This window comes from Equus quagga, chromosome 15 (assembly GCF_021613505.1).
Source record: "Equus quagga isolate Etosha38 chromosome 15, UCLA_HA_Equagga_1.0, whole genome shotgun sequence".
NCBI classification, from domain to species: domain Eukaryota; kingdom Metazoa; phylum Chordata; class Mammalia; order Perissodactyla; family Equidae; genus Equus; species Equus quagga.
In genome coordinates, this window is record NC_060281.1 from 11,511,110 (window position 1) to 11,530,152 (window position 19,043).

The following is a 19,043-nucleotide window of genomic DNA, read 5'->3' on the forward strand; positions in this document are numbered from 1 at the left end:
AACTCTCAATTCTTTGTCGGCACCACTGTGTTTTCAATTCTTTTTTCTTTTAACTTTGTTTTTTTACTTTAACATTTAGTTATATTTTCACAATATTAGGCAGTCCCTCCTCTGACATCCATTTTGGAACTAGAAATTACTTACCTCCTACCAGTGCAATTCCAGAAACATGAAGGCCTAAGTTCTAGATCCATCTCCACAACTGAAGACCTCTGTGACTTAGTTCCCTGTAAACCCAAAATCAATCAATCAATCATATAAGGGATTTTGGCTAATTTGGGGGATAATTTAAATTATCTGGCTGTAAAAATCCGTGATTTGCAGATTCTTAGGAAAAATACATGGAGACTTCTGCCTTTATAGATACAATATTTTTATTGTTTACACAGTGTTATTTATTGATCTGTCCACTTTTCTCTCTCCTCCTCATCCTCACTGCCATCATTTCCATCCATTTCTCTGTATGCACACATTGAAGAGCATTGGGAATGTAGGGTAAGCCTGGGTCTAAGGAGCAAGTGTCAGGGAGCTGGAAATGAGTCGATCAACTCCTTCCACGACTCTTAACAGATGGACTCAATTACTACATTTCTGAGAAGACGCATCATTTATTTTCCTCAAAAGCTTCAAAGTCCTTGTTCCTTTGACATATTTCCATACCTCTGTCTGTCCTCTCCTTTCACCCTACCTCAGAGGATTTTTCACCACTAATTTCCCAGCTCAACTCCATTTTGCTGCCCTAATCTCAAACTCATCCTCCTCTCTAAGATTTTGTTCTCTGTTAATTTTCTCCTCCATATGCAGCATCATCTTGACTTCTAATCAGTTAGCTCTGTCCTTCATGGCTTCCAACTTACATATCTCACATAACTCCCATATCCCTCTATTCATACATGCCCCCGTCTCAAAGTCTGCCCCAACTCTCTTCTTCATTTTATCTCACACACACACTTGTCCTCTGTCTGCCTCTAAATCCTTGTCGTCCACTTCTTAAAACCAACGTTTATTGAGTGTTATGTGCCAACCTATGTGACAGATGCTTTCCATGGAAGATGTCATTGTCTCCTCAACAAGCCTATGAATCAGAACTTTTATCTTCATTTTGCAGTTGGGGAGCAGAGAGGTAAATCAACATTACCAAGATCACACAGTTGACTAGTGGAAGAGCAAATTCAGACAGAAGTCTGTCTCCTAAACTGATCTTTTAAGCATTAGGCTGTATGCTCTCCATTTGTTTTTAAATCTATTGCCAGCTCTCCCCATCCTGCCTCTGCTGAAACAATCCACTTCAAAATTTGTCAGTGGCATAAGTTCAGTAGGTTTTCTCGGCTCTCGTTTTCCTTGACTATGTGAAGCATTCATCACTGTGATATTAGTATTTAGAGAAACGTTCTCCCCTCTGGCTTGTGACACTGAACTTCCTCCTGAATTCTTTTCTCTTTCACTAACTTGTCTTCCTTCTCTTTCCTCCAAAAAGTGTGTTCACCAAAACCCAGGATTTGAATCTCTGCTATTCTTATTCTAGACAAGTTCCTGCAGAGAACTCAGAAATGGAATAAATCAAGATAAAATTACTGTTTTCCCCTATTTTTAATCGCTCTAATGATAACTGACTGCCTAAAGTGAAAAGAATAGCAATGTATTGTGAGTTTATGTATGTAAAAGTAAAAGGCAGGGAAACAATATCAGGATAAACAGTAAAGGATGGGTGTAAAGAATTGAGAACATACTGTTGCAAGGTCTTTCCCACCTGTGGCATGGAGATTTGAAGGCAGAGTATGATTAATTAAAGGCGTATATTGTAAACCACAGAGTAACTACTAAATAATTTAAAGGAAAGGTGGAAATATTTAGTCAATAGAAGAGGTAAAATGGAATCATAAAAAAATACTCAATTAACAAAAGAAAAGGTAGAAAAAGAGAAAAACAAAACAAAGAACAGATGAAACAAATAGAAAATTTATAGCAAAATGGCAGATTTTAATCCAACTATATTAGTTGATATATTAGTTCTAATTGGCTACCCTAATATAAACGGACACCCCAAAATGAATAGTGGTTCAAGCACAAGGATGTTTGTTCCTCGCTCATTAGATAGTCCACTGCACATGTTCCTGTCAGTAGGCATTGCTCCTCCAGGTGGTGATCAGGGACCCAGACATCTCTCGTTTTGTGGCTCACCATTCTCTAAGGCAGCTTTGTCATCTGCATTTGACTAGTAAAGAGGAAGAAGACACAGTTTCTGAAAAGACCTCTAGAAACCTACATCACTTTGCTCACATGCCATTGGCTAACTATAGTCACTTAGCCACACCCGACCACAAGGGCAGCTGGGTAATGTCATCTAGCTGCGTCTCTAAAGAAGAGACCTAGCACTACCTGCCACAGAGGAGGAGTTCAATAAAAAGCTTAGAGGTTTTCAAGGTTCATCATCCATAAAGTCATCTTGGGGTTTGAAACGATGCATATACTTGGGCTTTACAATAAAAAATTCAGATTTTGGGATAGAGCAGAGAAATCTGCATTTTTAACTAGGACTTTAGGTAGTTCTGGTACTCGGATGGGGTCATTCTGAGAAACACTGCCAAGGGCAGGAGGGAGCCATTGTGGTGACGGGAATGTGGATATGCTGACACCTGAGATGTTGCCTAGAAGAACCGAGTCTGTTGCCGCTCAAGTGTGTTCTGGGGACCAGCAGCTTTAGCACAATTTGGCAGTTGTTAGAAATGCAGAAGTCCGAGAGGTCTCATCTGTAGAATTTGAATTGGGTCCAAGAAAGGGGAAAATCGAGCATAAGGTAGGCCAGTTTACTTTTGGGGGAGTTGTCCTGGCAGAAGAAAGGAATGATTGTGAAAGAAGAGTATACATTTATTAATAAGGTTCATTTGCCCTAACTACATGAGTGGTATGTGTTGATTATAGAGGATCAAAAAAGTCTTAGAAACACAAATGAATCATACCAAACATACTTAGTATCTTGCTCTCTTATCTTCCGTTTCCTTATAATCATTTTCCCATACTGTTAAATGTTCTTTGAAAATATTTAATTGTTTCATAGTAGTCTATCTTACATACTTTGTTAACATTTCCCTATTGTTGGACATTTAACTTATGGACTTTTTTCCACCGTTACAAATAATACTACAAAGAATATCCATCCTTGAACATAAATCTTTATTAACATTTCTGACTATTTTCTTGGACTAGCTTCCTACAAATACAATCACTGGGACAGCAAGTCTCTTGAAAATGTTGTTAGGTTGTGTAGAAACTTTTCAGAAAGTTGAAGAAAGTCTCATAAGAAAACGAAGCCTTTTGATCCATCAATGCTCTCTCCCTAATTCACACGCTGCCCCCTGGAGTTGTTGGATGGATAAATGAAACAGTGCACGTGAAGTCTTCAGTAAGGCACCTGGCATGCAGTCGGTGCTCATTAAATGCTAACTGTTCATATTGGGCAGTGGTGCTTAGTGGTGAGACGTGGGTTTCTGCCTCATACTAACTGTATGAAGCAGGAAATATCACTTGCCTTCCCTGAGCCTCAGTTTCCTCATCAGTAAAATGGGCATGTCTTACTACCCACTTCACCTTGATTTGTGGGGCTTTATCATAGGTGAAGCATATGGCACAACACCTGTGACAAACTAAGCGCTCAATATGGACCAGCCCGCTGGCATGGTGGTGAAGTTTGCGTGCTCCACTTTGGCGGCCTGCTGTCTGTGGTTTCAGATTCCAGGTGCGGACCTATGCACTGCTCATTGAGCAGTGCTGTTGTGGCGTCCCACAGAGAGAAAAAAAATAGAGGAAGATTGCCACAGATGTTAGCTCAGCAACAATCTTCCTCAAGCAAAAGAGGAAGATTAGCAACAGATGTTGGCTCAGGGCCAAACTTCCTCACCCAAAATACCCCAAAACAAAAAACGCACTCAATAAATGCTTGCTATTAGTATTTATTATTTTCTCAATCCTACTGACATCGAGAATTTCCTTGTTATCTGTTTTTCTATTTCCTTACCCCCTTCTATGTACACACTCCCATCTCTATCACAATTTGAAATATAGTAAATAAGGCTAAGAATATAATCTGTCTCACTGAATGTGGTAAGGTAAGGAGAGAGGCATGTAGGAAAACCTTTCAAAGGTGAGCGATGTTATATGAAAGCATTAGTAATCAATCACCATTAGCTTAATCCTCCCCCAACAGCAGTATATATGCCTATCATCATTTACCTGCCAATTTTGGTATATACTTAACTTTATTAGAACACTGGGCTTTACTCATGTATGCTAACTACCCATCATCTTTGCTTTACATAGAATATTATGTTCACAATACACATGAATGGCAAATAGGGTTCTTTCTCAGATGGTACCATAACTCCGTATATTGTAACTATTTAGAGTACTGGTTGAGAAGCACCTCAAGGCAAGATCTGGGCTTATTGGAAAGAGCACTGTGATCCATTAGTGATGCCTGGCCTGGCCACTGGAATAGAGGTAGCGCCTCATGTGTGGGTAATTGTAGCCCTCTGTTGGAGGGCATATTGTCTAAGAGGAACAGTTCAGGAGATAAATTTTAGAAAAATGAGTATATTTTTAATATTTTATCCTACATGCACTTTGCCTTTTTCCCCCTGAGTAACTTAAATCCAAAAATGAGTAATTTCCACTATGAAAAATTTTGTTATTTTAAATTAAATCTAACATTATTACAGATTTTTAAAGAAAAATTTGATCTTAGATGGTAAAGTAGATTTCATTTCAAAAAATGTTACCAAAATTTTAAGTTTCTTGAGACTTTAGTATCTTCAATACCTAATATTTCAGATTTCATTAAATATTTTGAAATCATGAATATACGGAAGATAATAAATTTGCAAAATGATTTCTTTGACTTCTCTTATTGTAGTTCCCAGTTTTGTTTGGGGAGTAAGTTCTTACAGCACCAAGAAAAAGTCAAGATGTACTTTTCTTTGAGTTAGCATATCAGCACGGTCTGGGGAACTACGCAGCACACAAGATTAATACTCCTGAGAGCTCACCTAAGACTGTAGTACAGAGTGATATGCTCATGGTATACCTGCAGCCAATTTACCGTTTTCCAGAAAAAGTGGCCACTAATATTTTATCCATTTTCCTTGTCCCTTAAGTCCTAATGCACATCTGGAGAGCCCAAGCAGATAAAGCATGCATAATTGAATTCACCAGGTTTATCATATCTGAGTCACTGGGTTAATAGTTTTAATCATGAGCTTTGAGGAAAGTGAGAGCCAAGGACACCTCAATCCTTTAATTCTGGGTTTGTTTTACTTTAGGGAGAATTAGCGTTCTGGGCTCTAAAGAGAAGTGTGTCTCATTTGATAATAGTAGGCTACTTCTCAGTAACAGACAGAACATATAGTAATTTTAACTTCTAATTTTTAGCTCTGTGGGCTACAGGGTTTTACATGTTCCAAGTCCCTGGCACATAGAACACGCTTAATGAACATGCTTAATAAACACGCTCAAGTCAAAGGAAGAGTAATAAAAACTATACTGAATATATTGGAGCACAGTTTATGTGTCCTACATCATTAGTGAGTTTCCTTTTTTTAAAAGTAAGAAAAATAGTTATTTGGATTATATAAAGTGATTTATTTAGCTGTTTGCCGTTATCTTGGGCTCGAACACGGTGAGGTTGTAAATGCTTGGCTTGAACTTGGTGGATCTTGGTGCTACATTGCCACCTTCTGGTTACTCATCTAAAGTTGCACTTTCCTTCAAAATAAAAAACAAATGCTTTGTTTTTGCAGTATATAGCGCAAAGAATCACTTGTGCTTACACACACACGCCGCACACACACACACACCCCCACGCATTCCCCCCACCCTGGGAATCTGAAAGTCTGAAAGTAGTGCTTGATATTTTGAGAGTTGAGAAAGGGAACGACATCTTTCCAAGAATAATCTTTTAATGCAGATATCTCTTGTATGATAAAATCAACCAAGTGGCCCATCTGTTATTTTTAAATATATGATGATGTTATAGTAAACGTAATGGCATTTACTATAATATGATGATTTCAATAATAAAGTACAAATATGTTCCCTCTATTTGCCATAAAGACAGGATCAAGAGAAGAAATAATGTTTTTCTTCCTACTCTGTTAGGAACTTGCTTCCATCATATTACGCACTGTTTCTAATGGCATAGGAAAGCAGATGTAAATTAAAACTGCATAGTAAAATCAAATATTCTTAAATGACTATGACTAGGAACTTCCAAAGCAGATTGTTTGTAAATAAAAGCGTGTAACTTTGTATGTGGGTAACATTATCCATTGACAAGATTTCTGGGGAATAGGACTGCACATTTAATAGAGGACAGACTTTGGGGGATATTGAATGAATAGAAATATTTTTAAAGTACTGTTTGGTTTTTTTTGAAGAAAGGCTTTAAAAGGAACTAATATCTTAATATTCTCTTTCATAGGTGATGTATACTTTAATAAACCCTCTTTAAATTTGCTTATTTAAACTTTAGATCCACATATTGCTCTTAGAATTGATTCAATTAATTTGTGAAGAGCTTACTGAAAGAGAATTCATGTCTAGAGCTAATCTAATAGCAGGAAAGAGGGAAAGCCTTTTCCAGGGAGCCTTTCTCCCAGACCATGTCTGCCTTTACCAGACTATGTGTGCAGACGAGCTGTGCAGTCCTGGAAGGATCAGTTAGATGCGAAATAATGATGTTAATCAAGACATTCAGAGTCTTGCATTTATTATGCTCCTTCTCATTTATTTACTGTCATTCTACGACAGGCGAAAGTTTGCAGAAACCTTTCTTTTTCTGCTTATATATGTATTAGCATTCATTGTGGGGACATTGGAAAACAAAGACAAACAGAATTAAAATAAAAGAAATATCTACAATCAGACCACCCAGCATTCACTGCTATTAGCATCCTGGTATATCATACAAATCCTATTATTTTTTAGAAATCTGGATCACCATTCTGTTATAACATCCCCTAACCTGTTTCTTTCCCTTAACTATGCATTTACATAGCATTTATCATTCTATTTTATAGCTACACCATAATTAATTTCAATTATTCCCCATTATAGACATTTGGATTATTTTCAAATTTTTATTCTTTTTTTTTTTTTTGAGGAAGATTAGCCCTGAGCTAACTTCTGCCAGTCCTCCACTTTTTGCTGAGGAAGCCTGGCCCTGAGCTAACATCGTGCCCATCTTCCTCTACTTTATACATGGGACGCCTACCACAGCATGGCGTGCCAAGCAGTGCCATGTCCGCACCCAGGATCCGAACCGGCAAATCCCGGACAGCTGGGAAGCAGAATGTGCGAACTTAACCACTGCGCCACCGGGCCGGCCCCCAAATTTTTATTCTTGTAAAACATACTGTGATGAATCCATATTAGGGGTGTTGTGATGGGGGTGTGTGTTTCATGTGCACACATACATTCACCCATATATATTTCTTTTTATTTCTTATCTAATTATTTACTTAGGATTTGTGAAATATTCCTAGGAAGGACTTTTTTGATAGGAATTGTTTGGATGATGGATGTTAGCAATTAAGACTGATTACTAATTAATTGCTAACCAGAAAAAAGAATTCCAGTTTATTTTCCTACCAGTTTAAATTTCCCTGTTTACCTTCAGTTCCGAAAACACTGCCTTTTCTGTCATTGATATTTATTGAAGTCTAATGCACATACATAAAACTTCACACGTCATAAACTCAAACTGATGAGAATTATCACAGAGTGATATTATCAGTGTAACCAACCCAGTTCAAGAAATGGAATGTTGCCAGCATCTTGGAAGCTCTCCTTGTGTCAATTTTTATTTACATTTCAAAGGTTAACATTATCCTAACTTCTAGCAGTTTTGATTGTTGCCTGGTTTAAGACTTATCTAAATGGAATCATATTTGTCCTCTTTTGAGCCTGACTTCTTTCATACAACCTTTTGTTTGTGAGATTTGTCCATATTGTTGAAGTCGTAGGTCTTTCTCGTATTCCCTCGCTCTATACTATTTCATTGCCAACAGCCTTTGTCAGTCTGAAAGCATAAAATATCACAGTGTTGTAGTGTTCACTCAACATCTTCAGCTTCGTGTGAGGTTGAACCTGTTTTCCTACCTTCACTTGTTATTATTAGAACAAGTTTGTTCTCTTTGGACGTTGGTTATTTACTGTTCCTATTGCAAATAAACCGTTCCCTTCTGCCCATGCAATGGGTCACATTGGCCCTTGGTTACAAAAGGGAAGAGTGACTTTTGTTTTTTTCACTCTCTCCCAAAAGGGCAGTTAAGATTGTGTTCTTTTGACAAGACAACATGTTTCCTTTCTGTAGTTCTGTAGTTGCAGGGTCTTGACCCTCAATAGTGGGCAAAGGAACATGATACGTGGATTCCAGACCTCAAGAGTGAATCAGCCCACATAGCGGGTTAAAGCCACCTTCTACCTATCGTGCTGGTACCTCTGACTTTTGCTACCTCATACTTTTTTTGGGTCTTTCAAAAATTGGTTTCCTTGAAAAGTTGACCAGCCACGGTTAACTCTTTGCTGCCTAGGGTACAAACTTTCTCTAAAATTAAGGCTGACTCACAACCAAGATTGATGAAGGGTGAGAAGGATGAGAATCTCTGTTTCACGGGTTCCCACACCTAGTTACACAAGAGAATCACCAGGGGGAGCTTTAAAGAAATACCAACGCTTGACCCCATTCCAAGACAGATTCTGATTTAATTGGTTTGGGGAGAAGTTTGGGTTTTAGTTTTAAAAGGTCCCCAGGTGATTATAATGGGTAGCCAGGATTGAAAACCACTGAAAATTCTTTCTCTGTGGGCGGTGGATTCAATTCTTCTGAATTGATAAGTTTTAGCCTATAAATGAAGAATGCCTCTGCCTATTTGATGTCACGGCAGACTCCCGGAGACGAGTCAATGTCTTAATGTTTGTCTTTCCCAACTACTGGACAATACCACATTTCACTCCTAGATCGTAATTCTTTATACTCATTATTTTGATTCATAGCAAATGTAGGTTGTCCTAAATGGACTAGTACTGTAACTGGTGAGTTGTTCACACCTGAATAGGATTGAGCTGGTCAGATCACTATTTGAGTGAGGTTGTGGTAATGGAAGAAGAGCTATTGAGACCTTCCCATTTGGAGGAGTATGATGAGGAGAAATGGAGGTGCAGAAGCAAACATTATATTTATAAATCTGCTTTAGGTCCCAAAGACATCCAGGGCCTTTGAACTATGATTTTGCCCTTGTGAGCCTTGGTAAATGTCCTCTTAAGTCTAGAGGAGTGGTTCAAAAAGTGCAGTCCCCTTAGCATGTCAAAGGGACACTGAAGCCAACTGAAAGAGTTCCCAATGGCCAAATCTCAAACAACTTCAGTAACAAAATATATAAAGTAAATATTGGATTGTAAAACAAAGTGGAAAATAAGTACCATGACTCCGTATTAATAAAAAATGTTTGAATAAATAAATATGGGATAATGGACAAATTTCCCACATGGGAGAATTCCAAATAACTTATGTGGATATTCTCTGCCCCTTAGGTGTGAGGTGCACATAGTGACTTTCCCGAAGGGTACAGTATGGGAAGTGGGGGATGGGGTGAAGGTGAGGGCTTTATGGTACAGAAACCTGGCGGGGCCGGCTCCGTGGCCGAGTGGTTAAGTTTTCGCGCTCTGCTGTGGTGGCCCAGGGTTCGGATCCTGGGCGCCAATGTGGCGCCACTCGTCAGGCCACATTGAGGCGGCGTCCCACATCCCACAACTGGAAGGACCTGCAACTAAGATATACAACTGTGTACGGCGGGGGGCGTTGGGGAGAAAAAGCAGAAAAAAAAAAAAAAGATTGGCAAGAGTTGTTAGCCCAGGTGTCAATCCTTAAAAAAAAAAAAAGAAAAAAAGAAACCTGGCAAGCGCTACCTCAGCCAGGTGATCAACATTAATATCATCAATCATAAATCATGTTGCTAATAGGTTCCCTTGATATGATGTATTGAGCAAGGCACTTTACCTCTGTCGTCTTCCTCACAGAATTTCAGAACTCCAGTCTAACCATGAGAAGAACATCAAACAAATTCAAATTGAAAGACATTGTACAAAATACATGACAACTACTACTCAAAATTGTCAAAGTCAACATAAACAAAGAAAGTCTAAGGAACTGTCCCACAGCCCAGAGAAACGTGAGGAGACATGAGTACCAAATGGAATGTGGTGTCCTGAGTAGGGTCCTGGGGCATAAAAAGACATCAGGTTCAAAAGTAAGGAAATCTGAATCACATATGGACTTTAGTTAATAATAACATCTCGATATTTGTTCATTAGTTGTGACAAATATCCATAATAACGTAAGATAATGGAACAATAGGGGAAACTAGGTGCATAATATATGGGAATGCTCTGTACTTTCTTCACACATTTTCTGAAAATCTAAAACTATTCTAAAATAAAAAGTTTATCAAAGAAAAAAGAAAGTATGATTTCCCAGACCAGCGAGATCTTGTTAAAAATTCAGATTCTCGGGTCCCAGCCCAGCCCTTCTATATCAGAAGCTCTGGGGATGTGACAGCAATCTGGGATTCTGATTCCACGAATGAGAACGGCTGATCTAGCAGGTTGGCCAAGAACTCCGCCTTCAGGTGCTTCTCAGTTTAGATGAAGCTGTGTTACTTTTTCTTCAATGCCCAGGAGTGAAGAATCACGTTAGGCTTCTTGGTAGTTTCTGATTACCCAGCTGTCACCTTTCACAGAGCAATGATATGCTTCCCGTTTTATTCACATCTGATCTCCGGGGCCCTTTGCAGACTCTGTTGTGCTCATGTCTTCCACAACATCTGCAGCACACCCAGATCCCCTCTTCTTCTGATAAATTCAAACATATAACGTGTACCACCTTGCATGTTTCCAGAGGCCACAAATCATAGCAGAGTGTGAATTCTCTGGAGACAGAAGTGGCCTTGGGCAAACTGTGTGATCCCTCTGTACTTGAGTTTCTTCCTCTGTGATTTGGAGAAGATAGGAGAGTATTTACCTCATGGGTTTTTGTGAGGATTGGGAGTTAACGCTCATAAGGTAAGAATCATATCCAGCAATTAGTGAGGACCGAATAAATGTGAGCTGGTGCTATTGTCAGTGGCAGGTGTCTTGCCTCTTAAATATCTCTTCTCTTCTCCCAAAGCAGCAGGATCGTGTGTGCAAAATAATGGCTCAGTAAAGATTGGGTGGATTGAATGGGTGAATTGAGCAAAAAGTCTTATTTTAAACACAGTGACCCCACCACCCCCTCGAGTCTTCTAAGGCACCTTGATTTTGAGTTGGGGGGTTGGAAATATTTCATGTTGTTTATATAATGCCTTTTGGAGAGAGCAAGGGAAGCGGTTGGAGAGTTTATCTGACTTGGGAGTGAGTTAATCTTACTTCAAGCTTCATTATCAATGAATAGCACCATTTTAATTTTCATCTCAAATTATTCTCGTTCCTGAGATCCTTAGCAGAGTTCCTGTTAGCCGAAAAGACAAGATTAGTCAGAAAAGAACACCCCAGGGGCTGTTCTGGCAGCAACAGGTGAATATGTTCAGTTAACAGGTTCAAATTTTGTTTCTTTGCTCTGTGGAACAGGTTAAATAGAAATGCAGCAACTTACCTGCCATAAATGCACAGGCCTTGGGTGTTTTGGTTTGTTTTTCAGATGGGGATTAATGTGGTGGACTCTGCAGTAGCGGGATTAGGTGGCTGCCCTTATGCAAAAGGTGCTTCTGGGAACGTAGCCACTGAGGATTTGATATACATGCTTCATGGCCTAGGGCTCCATACAGTAAGTTAATTTAACATAGTTTAATATTCATGAATTCCTTGCAGATACAAATTGGAATGCATCTCAGATATGGGAAGCAATTTTGAGGTCAGACTTTTACTACGTTTTTGCTATTTGCTAAAATGCACACTGGGAAAACACATTAAAAATTCTTCAGGGGGCTTTATAAAGTAACTTATTGCTATCGCTCAATCGCCAATAAGGCTACCATTTCACATTTTTATAGTGCTTCATGACCGCCAAAGTACTTCTTCACGTATTATCTGATTTGATTTCACACTCTGTGAGTTGGAGCCCCTGCATTTGCTGTTATGATTGTTGTTTCTGCCTGTTTTTTTTTTTTTTTTTTTTTGGTATGGATGTTTTCCTTGGAGGAAACTGAGATCTTGATTTTCTCACAGTGACAACTAATGCTTCTGGAAAAGAGCCCGGGACACTTTTAAAATGGTCAGTGGGAGAGCAGAGCTTAATGACATTTAGCATGTGAGACACTGGAGAGCAAGAGTAGCCTCTGTACAGGTAGTCTGTGAAAAGTCACATGCTCTGTAATAACACCCACCAAAATCAGCACCTTTTTTGCCACGTATTTGTTAGCATGACCTATTAATCTATGAGACAGATTTTTTTTTTTTAGGGAAAAAATATAAAAGGGGAGAAAACTGTTCACCAGTGATTAGAAGTTCAAAACCTTTTCTGAGATGTAAAAGCATCATCTGGATTACAATATGGAATTTTCCTTCTCTATCTATTCCATCTCTCCTCTTTCCTCAATCTACTTATGTTGGTGCTCCTGCAACACCAAACTGGCCTGTCCTCCCCATTTCTGCACGATTCCGTCTCTTACCACCCCTCATTCAAGCTTTCACCTCCGCTTGGAATGGCCTTTGCCCCCATACTGGATTTTACCTTGTGAACGAGGCACCACCATCCTCAAAAACTCTTTCTTCTAGCATCTCCTTGTCTATCCCCCAGGCCATACTGTTAGGTTCCTCTCCTAACAGTGTGCCTCTACCTGTGAACCTGCCCTGAATTCTATGATGATCTTATTTCTGTGTGTAGCTCCCTCTGCAGGCAGGAGCAATTATTACAGCTTATTCATACTCCATGCCTGCTTGTTGCATAGAGATGCTCAACCATATTCACTATGTTGACTAACTATAGGAGATGACTTTCTGTTTAGGGGTGCATATTGCCTACTTGATCATAAGCATCCTGCAGACAGAAACCATATTCTACATGAGGCTCTTGAAATTCCAGAACATATTATAGTACATGGGACATATTTAAGCACCTGGTGAGTGATTCAAGAATAAATACAATGTTACTTCATAATGATATCTGCTAATTAAATAAAATATTAGAGAAATGCCAAAATAAAATTCTTCTTTGATATGATATCAACAAATTCCACTGTATAATTGCTATAAGTGAAATTCTTGCAAAGCTAAGAACATTGGTGACTAAAATCTTCCTATGATCCCTCGCTACGTGTAAATCAGAAGCGAAAGACACATGTAGCTAATTATTTACAAAATTTAAATATCACTGGATTAAGGATGTTAAATTTACACAACTAAAGGATGTGCCTAACAGATACTCCACCTAAAGTCATCACTGTGACAAAACCAAATTTCTCAAAGCAAAGCAAATGTTAGTACCCTAAGAACAACTTTATAATCAAAAGAAATAATAAAATCACTTATGTGTCATTTTACAAAATATTTTTCTTGAATATTCTTAAATGAAGAGAAGTAAACTACAAAGAAGCCAGTGCTCTGAAAGTGTCTAGAGAGGAGTAATTGGCTATGTTATAACGATGACCTCTTTATGATCATTGTTATAAAAAGCCCCTATGAGTATTTATTCTGTACTTGTGTATTTTAAGAAAATGACAGACTTACATAAATATTAAAAACTACTCCTTGATAGCAGGAAGGCCTGAATCTGTTCAATTTTAAGTGCACGTTGTTTCTAGTCCATTTTGAGGGAGGACATAGGAGCTTATGAAATGCTACATGAGGACAGCTCTCTGGTTAATCCACCTCATGCTCTCCCCACCCGGTGACAGCAAAGGTGTAGGGTGGAGACCTCGATGGTGACCTTTCATTACACCAAGCCCAAGAGATGAGGAACATGCCCTGATTTTGGCCTTCATACCTGACTGCCTATCTGTCATCCATGGATTTACCTAAGCCTTTGTTGATCCTATTTATGCTTTCAGACAGAACAACTTCTCAGGCAAACAAGTTCCAGATGTGTACTAAATACTACTTCATTTTATTTGACCTACAACTACTTCCTTCAGTATCATACCAGTAATAGTCCTTCTGAATATGGTAATAAAAATTATGCATTCACCTTTCATATTTCTTGTAGCTTTGTCAAGTTTGTTTCTTTATAAAGATTTTCTTTTCTAAATCTTTATCTAAACCATTAATCTCCTCCAAACAATTACCGTTAGAATTATCCTTCACTGGTGTTTTATAGACTGTTTCTAGTTCTATTATTTTCCTTCCTAGAGTTTAGGTACCAGGCTGAATTACACTGAGTTACTCAGGTGTGGCCAGCCTATGGTTTTATACACGGGTTAGGTTCAAGATATCTTTTAGTAAAGCAGAAAAATCTAAAATGCTGACTACATGATTCATGGAGACAAACGTTGCCCCCAAATCAATCATGAGCATTTTCTTTAATAATTTTAAGTGGTTAACTAACTGCTAATAAAATTAAAAGAGACCCGTCTGTTCTCTTCTTCCCTAATCCCCTTCCCACCTGGTATCCCTCTTTCCCTTCCCAGGGTGTGAATCTTTACAAAGTGATGGAAGCTGGTGACTTTATCTGCAAAGCCGTGAATAAAAGCACAAACTCCAAAGTAGCACAGGCCTCCTTCAAGGCTCGACTTGAAAGAATCTGTGACTGAGGCTGAGAAGATCCATTGCAGCTCCAGATCTTCATCTGAAAATCATTACTGTCAACTCATTCTGAAATGTGAAGTAATAGACACGAGTGGGAGAAAAAAGATTAGAAAGAGTATAACTGGATAGATTACAAAGCCAACGGAAAGCAATACTAGTTATCAGGTAAACTGCAAGCTGAGGCTAAATAATAAAATTTGTCGACATGCTTTTGAACTTGGAGAAGAGTCTACTCTTTTGCTCTCATAAAAATAACTTTTTAATTTAGTAGACATGAAAACTGACTTTAGATTTCCCTAAGTATCAAATACCGTGTTAATACTTAATCAAGCTGGCTTAGCACAGTGTATATATTGTCAGTAGTTTATGAGCTCCTGCATAGTGTGCAAAGTGTGTGGCCTCGATATTATGTGTTATGCCTCTGGATCTCAACTTTACATTTGCCAAGTCAGTGAAATTATGGACCAAGCGCCAAATCACCATCTGACCCTACGTAACTTTTTGCAACATAACTTTTATATTTCAAGTGTGGCTAACATCTGTTAACTATTTCAATGACTTTATCTTGTTCCAAGAGGCTGTGGTCAATGGCAAGATGCCATATCCTGGAAACATATTACAACCTCCCAACCTCCAATGTTTGTTACATGCATCCAGTTTACCATCCTTTCCCTTTCATCAGTTATAGTAAAAACCAGCATGGTGTTACTCAACTATTGAGAAATATAAGGTACAACTTCATCCTGATGTCTAAGTTGCAGTGATGAGAATAGATGTATACATATACCATAATCCATGTTTGTCATTTCCAGATCACTTCCAAATTGTCCTAGGAAATGTCACTGTGAGTCTGGGAATATTAAGGCAGTTTTTAATTCGTGAAATAAACTCTATTCCATTGATTCAGTGTCCTTTGATTAAATCACGCCTTTTTTTTTGGCTGGCTTTTTTATGCTTATTTTTGATGTTCAAGCGGCTGAAATTTTATGTTATGTGCTAGAAAGCATTGCCAGAAATAGCAAAAATTAATATATCAAAGTTGAGAAGAGGAGCAAGGAATCTATGTTAAGAAAAACACTTCTGTAACCTATGCAAATCATACGGGGACAGTATTATTACATGCGGTTCTGAAACGTCAGTTCTATTATTTATGCAGACTTCTCCAATAATACTGGGTGATCTTATCTTTGAATAAATTTGAATATAACTTGGAATATGAAAGTGAACATTGTGGGATTTCTATTAAATATTCATCAAAACCATTGAGATAAAAAGAAATTCAATAAAATAAGAGAAGTACTGATTACAACTAAGTTAACTTTAAAGATATACAGTAATAGGAAAAGAATCACAAGGGAAATATATTGGTAATTGACGAAACCAAGTTTTATTTCCGTGGAAGAGGCCAACTCATCAGGTTGTGATGGGCAGCAGAGCAGGAGCTTGTCATCCAGAGTACCGAGCAATTCTTTGCATTTGGGTTAGTGATGAGGGGTGGCGGCAGTGCAGGGAGCAAACAAAATTGCAGCTCTTCGTGGATATGCCTGTTCCATCTCCCTTGTACATCTCTCTTCACAAAGAACACAGTCCTACGCACTGGGGCAGTAACGGGACACCTGCCCTAAGTGTGCACAGCAGGATATACACCTCCTGTCTTCTGAGGAGACTGACTTTTCCTATCTCTTACAGAACTGTGAAGTTGTTAGTTTTGAGATATTTGGGAAAGCATCTGTTGATAGAAACTGCTTATAGAAACAGCTAAGGACGGAACTTTGCTGTTCTGGAATAAACACCATGGACTGTTCAAAAAAGCAGAGCAGGTAGTCAGAAACCCCAGGTGCAGCCTAGCACACACTTGCATGGCACACGCATCAGTCTACCAATTCATTTCTGAGAATACCTCGATGCTTCCTGATCACGCTCACCCCGAGAAAGTGTGTGTTCTAGGTGTTTGTTATCCTACCTCCACCCAAACCGTCTAAACCCCTCTGCTAGCTTAAAGAGAATTTCTTTTCTGGTTTTTGAAAAAAAACCCCACATGATTACATAAAGCTGCCTGATGTCCATAGGCAGAATCCCCCAGAGCTATATTTCAACGAACCAGGACTATTTGGAATCATTGCAGGACCCACCCAAACAACCTACCCACACATAAACCCGTACCAGGGTTAGCCTTGGGGAAGGCTTAGAAGCAGCCAAGCAGTTATGACCTTTACTGAAACACATACCAGCAATCTTTTATGACATGCGCCTTTAAGTTAAGGAAAACATCCTTTCTATGTTCTAGAATACGTGATGTATTTTACCACACATATATGTTGATGACCTATTATAGACAAAGACTTTAAGTCTTCTGAAAACTAAAGATTTTCTAAATTCTGGATTCATGAAACTCACAAAGCACATAAATAGAAGCTAGCTATGACTTTATGAGAAAATTCAGAATACCCTCATTTATTCTGATTACTATAACATTTAATAAACACCCTTTTAGCTGCACTTACATGGCTATTCATTTCTATATATGTGCATCCTGCATCTCTGAAATGATGAACTCCAGATGTAAGAGTCACAGGTGATTTAGCATTGAATAAATAAGCCACAAATGTCATCCCTAGCACAATTGTGAAGAAGAGAGAAAATTAAGGCCTGGGAACCAGCCAGGAAACTGAGTTGAAATAACAGGCAAGTGAAGGATTGTTGTGAATACCAATAATCATTGCAAATTGCTTTCGTGGACTGGGAGATATAAGTTTTCTGCTTGTGTGAGGCAGGCCTGAAAGGGAAAAGAATAGTTTTGGAGATATGGAGATAAGGAGGAAGGGATGGAGGGAGGGGGAGAGGGTGGGAGAAAAGGAAGGAGAGAGAGAGCACGGAGAGAAACTGTGTTTCCTGCCTTTGAGCAGCTCTGGCAGAAGGGCACATTCTGCTGTGGTAGAGCATATTGGTCAGGCTGCTTTAAACTGTGGTAACAGAAAACCTTAATAGGCTTAAGCAAGGACAACAATTTTCTCAAATATTTCAGAAATATTGCTTTTTCACCATTGTTTAACTCAGTGGCTCAATTGTGTTACAAGCAAAAAGTTTCTCCCCGTGTTCCTGTCTCGAAGTGCTGGCTCACCTTCAGGCTCCTGTTCCTCAGACTGCAAGGTTTCTGTGACATTTCCGGGCCTCACGTTGCACACTGTGCTCAGCCTCTTCAGAGGGCTTTTTTCTTCTGGAATGTCTTTTTTTTTTTTTAAATCAATGAAGAGTGTTTCCCCACCGCCATCCCAGTCTTCCTTTCATGTTTCATTGGGCAAACTACCATCACATGCCCCTTCCTTAAACTCTTAAGAGTGGGGAAGACCTTTTGGATAGACCACTGAAGGTCATTGGTGACCTTGAGCAGATCAGGGACGTAGTGGGGAACACCAGCTGACAGGAGCGCCTTTGGTGGTGAGACAGGGTAAAGGAATTGAAGGCAGATGAGTTAACAACTCTAAGGAAGGACCATATCCAATTTCTCAGAGACAGGACAAAAGGATGGAAATAGGACAAGTTTTAAATTTGAGGGGTGTAGATTTTTTAAGAGGAAAGTGGTCGATCCTACTAATTGGTCTCTATTTTTTTCAGGACGATAGGAAGTGAGATGTCAGACATTAGAGTCGGGTGGAGTGAGGGCTTGAAAAGAAGGGAGAAGTTTGAAACCCACCCAGAGCAGGATTAGAAGGTCACTTACTTTATGAAACGTTCCTAAGGGCTGCTACCTGCTAAGCCCAAGTCCACCCATGCGTCCTCCTGCTCTTGTTACCTCTCTGTTTGACACAGTCCCAACTACACGAAGCACTCCTTGGGTTCTATGTCCATCTCGCGTCCCACTACTACCTCCTTGGTCCCATGTCCTACCACCTCTTTAATTTTGGGGTCCCCTCCTTCTCTCCTTTGCGTTTAACTATAGACTCACAAATACAAAACTGCCTACATCCCCACTAGTCGAAATGTGTTTGACAGCTGGCAGAGTTCTTGTCGCTTGGGACCTTGTGAGAAATGCAGAATCTTGGGCTCCACCCAAGATGATTGCATCACCATCTGCATTTCGAACAGGCTCTTCACAGGACTCCTATGCTCTTTACAGTCTAAAACGCACTTGCCTGTTGGACGCCTCTCGTTAGGTGTCTGCTGGGCATCTGAAGCTTTGTGTATTCAAAACACCTGTACCACCCCCTTCAGGCACTGCGCTCCAGCTCACTGTCTTTTCTCTGCTCCTGGGATGAGCCAGACTCAGCCTCATC

At 39.3% G+C, this 19,043-nt stretch overlaps 1 protein-coding gene across 1 annotated transcript in view; it reads left to right on the plus strand.

Annotated features, from left to right (window-relative positions):
• The window catches only part of HMGCLL1 (3-hydroxymethyl-3-methylglutaryl-CoA lyase like 1), a 152,380-nt gene extending 136,709 nt beyond the window's left edge, over nucleotides 1-15,671 (plus strand). The window contains exons 8-9 of the mRNA XM_046640555.1: nucleotides 11,729-11,854; nucleotides 14,652-15,671. Of these exons, the coding sequence (XP_046496511.1) occupies nucleotides 11,729-11,854; nucleotides 14,652-14,774 (249 nt within the window). The 3' untranslated portion in view covers nucleotides 14,775-15,671. The remainder of the gene's footprint in view (nucleotides 1-11,728; nucleotides 11,855-14,651) is intronic.
• The last annotated feature ends 3,372 nt before the right edge of the window (nucleotides 15,672-19,043 follow it).